This window comes from Garra rufa, chromosome 25 (assembly GCF_049309525.1).
Source record: "Garra rufa chromosome 25, GarRuf1.0, whole genome shotgun sequence".
NCBI lineage: Eukaryota > Metazoa > Chordata > Actinopteri > Cypriniformes > Cyprinidae > Garra > Garra rufa.
The window spans coordinates 2,800,296-2,806,609 of NC_133385.1; the positions used below are offsets into that span (position 1 = coordinate 2,800,296).

At 33.0% G+C, this 6,314-nt stretch overlaps 1 protein-coding gene across 1 annotated transcript in view; it reads left to right on the plus strand.

Annotated features, from left to right (window-relative positions):
• LOC141301016 (transmembrane protein 117-like) overlaps positions 1-6,221 on the plus strand; it is a 160,224-nt gene extending 154,003 nt beyond the window's left edge. The window contains exons 4-5 of the mRNA XM_073831271.1: positions 5,491-5,590; positions 6,156-6,221. Coding sequence (XP_073687372.1) covers positions 5,491-5,590; positions 6,156-6,221 — 166 coding nt within the window. The remainder of the gene's footprint in view (positions 1-5,490; positions 5,591-6,155) is intronic.
• Positions 6,222-6,314: the final 93 nt, after the last annotated feature.

Here is a 6,314-nt window from a genome sequence, read left to right on the forward strand (position 1 = left end):
ATGGTATTACCATGGTAAATATTTTAAAAATATGGTATTTCAATGGTATTATGTCCAAAAACAGGATAATGAAATGGGAAGTCTTAAAAAACATGTTTAAAAACATGGTTATACCAAAGTAAATGTTCGAAACTGTGGTATTAACATGGTAAATATAAAAAACATTGGATTAAAAAAATATGGTAACATGTGGCATTATCATGGTAAATATAAAAATCCATCAAATTAAAAACACATGGCATTACCATGGTAAATATTCAAAAAACAAATGGTGTTTTAATAGTATATGTCCAAAAACATGGTATTGATATGGGAAATCTTCAAAAAACATCTTACCATGGGACATGTTCAAAAACATAGTAATATTAGAGTAAATGTTCAAAACTGTGGTATTAACATGGTAAATATAAAAAACGTCAGATTAAGAAAACATGGTATTACCATGATAAATATTCAAAAAAACATGGTATTTCAGTGGTATATGTCCAAAAACATGGTATTGACATGGGAAACCTCCGAAAAATGTTACCATGGGACATGATTAGAAACATAGTAATACCAAAGTCAATGTTCAAAACTGTGGTATTTACATGGTAAATATATAAAAAAAAACATTGGATTACGGAAACATTGCATTACCATGTTAACTATTCAAAAAACATGGTATTTCAATGGTATATCCAAAAACATGTTATTGACATTGGAAATCTTCAAAAAATATCTTACCATGGAACATGTTCAAAAGCATAGTAATACTAGAGTAAATGTTCAAAACTGTGGTATTAACATGGTGGATATAATAAAAATCCATCAAATTAAAAACATTATATTACTATGGTAAATATAAAAAAAACATGATATTTCAATTAAATATGTCCAAAAACATCTTACCATTGGACATGTTCAAAAACATGGTAATTGGCAGAGTAAATGTACAAAACTAGTACTAACATGGTAAATATTTAAGAAATCAATCAAATAAAAAAAATTTAATAAATAAATAGTGCATGTCTAAAATCATGGCATTATCCTGGGAAACACTCAAACACTTGGTATTACCATTGTAAATATTTGAAAAACATGGCATTTCAATTGTATATGTCCAAAAAACCTTGTAATACTATTGTGCATGTCCAAAAACATGGTATTACCATGGTAAATATTCAAAAAACATGATATTTCAATTAAATATGTCCAAAAACATCTTTAAAAAAAACGTCTTACCGTGGGACATGTTCAAAAACATGGTAATAGCAGAGTAAATGTACAAAACTGTAGTACTAACATGGTAAATATGAAAAAAATCAATTAAATGTTTTAAGAAAAAGTAAATAAATAAATAAATAAATAGTGCATGTCCAAAATCATGGTATTATCATGGGAAACATTCAAAAACTCTAAAAGTCTGTATGTATGTCCAAAAACATGGTATTATAAATAACCATGGTATAACAATGGGAAATGTTAAAAAATACAGAACCTGTCCAAAAACACGGTAATACCATGGTACGTTTAAAAAAAAAACACATTTTAATGTAATGTTTCCAGAAAGCATGGTAATATGATGTGTGCGTCATTTGTGCTGCTGATGTGACTTCGTTTCCCTTCGTTAGGTCGCCCAGCAGAACTGCATTAAAATTACAGCCATAATGAATAAATGAAGACCTGAGACACTAATCAGTAAAAGAGAGAGCGGCTCTGTGTGTGTGTGTGTGTGCTCACTTTGGCTCTGCATGTAATACTGTAAGACAGCACCAACCCACCAGTCGCTGTGTTACATACTAACACACCCGTGAGCGTCTGAGGCGCTGGACTGCATCGAATGGTTCCCGTATTATCGATCAGCTCAATGCCCTTGGTGAACGACTCCCAGCAGAGCGGCTCCGGCGGCTGGCCGCGCTCCACGACCGCGGGGTGTTTGAAACTGACTTAATGCGCCAATAAATCTTCGTTCTAATCAAAGTGGCTTTATCGGCGCGAGGGGGGAAGGTGATAAGTCGCGCTCTGGACATGCGCTCTAACGACAGCCCATAAGGGATGGAATACAGATTCAATCTCACTTGAGTCACGTGGGTCAAGCGTTGGTTTGGTTTACAGATTTGCCACGATTGGACGTGCTAATGAGGATGAAAGCTCATTTACAGGATAATGGTGTCATTATCCGTAACGCCACGACCAAAGAACCCGTGTGGCGGAAATCCGCTCATACTGACATTTGTGCGCAGTAAAATTGGCCTTGTTCTGCATTTCCCACCGTCTGTAATCCACAAAGCGACGTGCATAAGCAGATTAACGAGTTTGTACCTGTTCAAGGCCTGTAAACACTTCTGACGGCATAAAAGCTGCATAAAGGAGATTACATTTGCTCGCTGTCACAACATATGAACGCTTGGCTGTGTTTTATTTGCGTTGGATCATTTTCTGGAAGCCGGTTCTTCCCAGAATGTTTTATAAAGGCCTCTGAAGTGTTGGCAACGATGTTAGCGTGTCCTGATTGAAACACTTCATCCAGACGATGTCAGGCCAAATAAAAGCTTGGAGAAGTTACACCTTAAGATCAGCTGTGACAGAAAACATCAGACTGACTAGATTTGTGTCTCTTAACAGACACAGGCAAAAAAAAAAATTGTATTACAATGGTAACTGTTCAAAAAAATGATATTACCATGTCTGAAAAGAAACATGGTATTATCATGGAAGTGTTCAAAAAACATGAAAATACTATAGTATATGTCCAAATAACATGGTATTGCAGTGGTAAACATTCAACAAAACATGGTAAATCAATAGTACAGGTACAAAAACATGGTGTTGTAATGGAAAATGTTCAAAAACATTGTATTACCACTGTAATTTAAAAAAAAACTTGATGTTACCACAGGACATGCCTCAAAACATGGTAATGCATTCATATTCAATGGTGATGTCTAAAACATGGCATTAACATGGGAAAAGTTAATAAAACATGGCATTACCATGGTAAATGTTTGGGGGAAAACACGTTGCAATGGGACACATTCACAAAAATTGTAATACTGTGGTACATGTTCAAACAGTGTGGTATTTTATAGGATACATGTCCAAAAAACATGGTAATTCAATAGTATGTGTCTAAAAACATGGCATTGAAATGGAAAATGATCAATAACATGGTATTACCATGGTAAAAACACAGGACATGCCGTAAAACATGATAATACATTTATATGTGTCCAAAAACATGGGTTTTCAATGGTGCATGCCTAAAAACATGGCATTTGACATGGGAAAAGTTAGGGGGAAAAAACATGTTACAATGGGACACATCCACAAACATGGTAATACTACGGTACATGTTCAAACAGTGCGGTATTTTAAAGGATACATGTCCAAAAACATGGTGATTCAATGGTATGTGTCTAAAAACATGGCATTAACATGGAAATGTTCATAAAACATAGCATTACCATGGTAAATGTTAGGAGGGAAAAACATGTTACAATGGGACACATCCACAAACACTGTAATACTGTGGTACATGTTCAAACAGTGTGGTATTTTAAAGGATACATGTCCAAAAAACATGGTAATTCAATGGTATGTGTCTAAAAACATGGTAATACTATGGTACATATAAAAGTATTTTAATTGTCCATGTCCAAAAAAACATGCTAATAATGTGTGTAACAACATGGTATTAACATGAGAAATATTCAAAAACATGGTATTACCATGGGAAAATGTAAAAAAAAAAAAAAAATCCAAAAAACATTATAATTTTACATGTCCAAAAACATGTTTTTCGATAGTATATGTCCAAAAATTTGTATAAACATTTGTATAAACATGAGAAATATTCAACAATCATGTCATGGTAAATGTTCAACAGTCTAAAAACATGGCACTACAATGGTACATGTTCAAAAACATGGTGTTTTAATGGTTTAAGTCCGAAAAACATGGGAAATCTAAAAAAACATGGTATTACAGTGGGCAATTATAAGATAAACATGGTAATACCAGGTTAAATGTTCAAAAATATAGTGTAAAACATAGTAATACCATGGCATCTATTCAAAAACATGGAATTTTAATGGTCCATGTCCAAAAAAACATGTAAAATGTTTTTAAAAAACCATGGTATTACAATGGGCAATTATAAGATAAACATGGTAATACCAGGTTAAATGTTCAAAAATATAGTGTAAAACATAGTAATACCATGGCATCTATTCAAAAACATGGAATTTTAATGGTCCATGTCCAAAAAAACATGGAAAATGTTTTTAAAAAACCATGGTATTACAATGGGCAATTATAAGATAAACATGGTAATACCAGGTTAAATGTTCAAAAATATAGTGTAAAACATAGTAATACCATGGCATCTATTCAAAAACATGGAATTTTAATGGTCCATGTCCAAAAAAACATGGAAAATGTTTTTAAAAAACCATGGTATTACAATGGGCAATTATAAGATAAACATGGTAATGCAATGGTAAATGTTCCAAAAATACAGTGTAAAACATGGTAATACCATGGTACATATTTAAAAACATGGTGTTTTAATGGTCCATATCCAAAAAAAACATGGTAAATGTAAAGAACATGGAAAATCTTTTAAAAACATGGTGTTACAACGGGCAATTATAAGATAAACATGGTAATGCCATGGTACATGTAAAAAAAAAATACTGTAAAACATAGTAATACCATGGTATTTATTCAAAACATGGTGTTTTAATGGTCCATGTCCAAAAAAACATGGTAAATGTAAAAAGCATGGAAAATCTTTAAAAAACATGGTATTACAATGGGTAATTATAAGATAAACACGGTAATACCATGTTAAATGTTCAAAAAAAATATAGTGTAAAACATAGTAATACCATACATGTTCAAAAACATGGTGTTTTAATGGTCCATGTCCAAAAAAACATGGTAAATGTAAAAAACATAGAAAATGTTTAAAAAACATGCATTACAATGGGTAATAATAGGATAAACATGGTAATACCATGTTAAATTTTGAAAAAATATAGTGTGAAACATGGTTAATGGTATTACAATGATCAATTATAAGATAAACATGGTAATACCTTGTTAAATGTTCAAAAATATAGTGTAAAACATAGTAATACCATGGTAAATCTTCAAAAACATGGTGTTTTAATGGTCTATGTCCAAAAAAACACGGTAAATGTAAAAAAAAACATAGAAAATGTTTAAAAAACATGCATTACAATGGGTAATTATAGGATAAACATGGTAATACTATGTTAAATGTTCAAAAACATGGTGTTTTAATGGTCCATGTCCAAAAAACATGATATTACAATGGGCAATTATAAGATAAACATGGCAATACCATGTGGTATGTCCAAAAAGCAGGATAATTTAGTTGTGCATGTCCAAAAACACTAAAAACTTTTCTTTGGCTTGTTGGAGCTGATCAGCGATGACAGAAAGCATCAAACTAACTGGATCTGTGTCTCTGTGTCTCTATAGGCCTCACATGGTCACTGAGTACATGGGCATCAGGAACGAGAGCTTCATGAAGATGGTCGCTGTAGGAACGTGGATGGGAGACTTCGTGACGGCGTGGATGGTGAGACTCAAACCAGAACATGTTTTGTAGAAAGTCAGCTTGATACGGCTTTCAAAACCAGGGTTACTTTCATAATTAATATTATCCGCCAGGGTTGGATTGCAGAGTGAAAAGTGGATTGATGAAAGATTCACGAGGACTGAACTTTAGAGCAAGTTTCCAGAGTTTGTAAAAAAGCTTATTAAAAACCATGTTAAAAATAAACAGTTAAACAAAAAGTCCAAATAAAACACTTATATTAAGAGATTAAATATTATAATTATTTTATGCGCTTAAAAATCAAATAGTTTACCTGGTATAATTAGTTATTTTCTACATTTTAAACTGATAAACAGGGAATCGCTCATCCGGAATTGCATTCTCTGATGAATCGTTCCCAAATGACACCAATAGCGTGTATTAAAGTAAACGTGGTGGATTTTGATTTATGTTGACTTTGGCAACTTTAAAGCAGCGTGAAATTGTTTCAGGAGAAATGTTGACCTTGACGAACCTTCCCCGCGTCTGACGAGCCACTCAAATGTTTCTGTAATTATTTGTTGGTAATTGACTGTGGTTCCCAGAGGCAGCGGCCGCTCACAGAGAGAATGTGACATTAGAGATCGGCCGAACCAACAAACTCCTCACTTAAACCCCCTGAAAACTCTGATACGAACGTAGAAAATAATAATAATACTAATACTATCCTCCTTACAGGTGCAAGTGTTTTACACCCAATGAAATT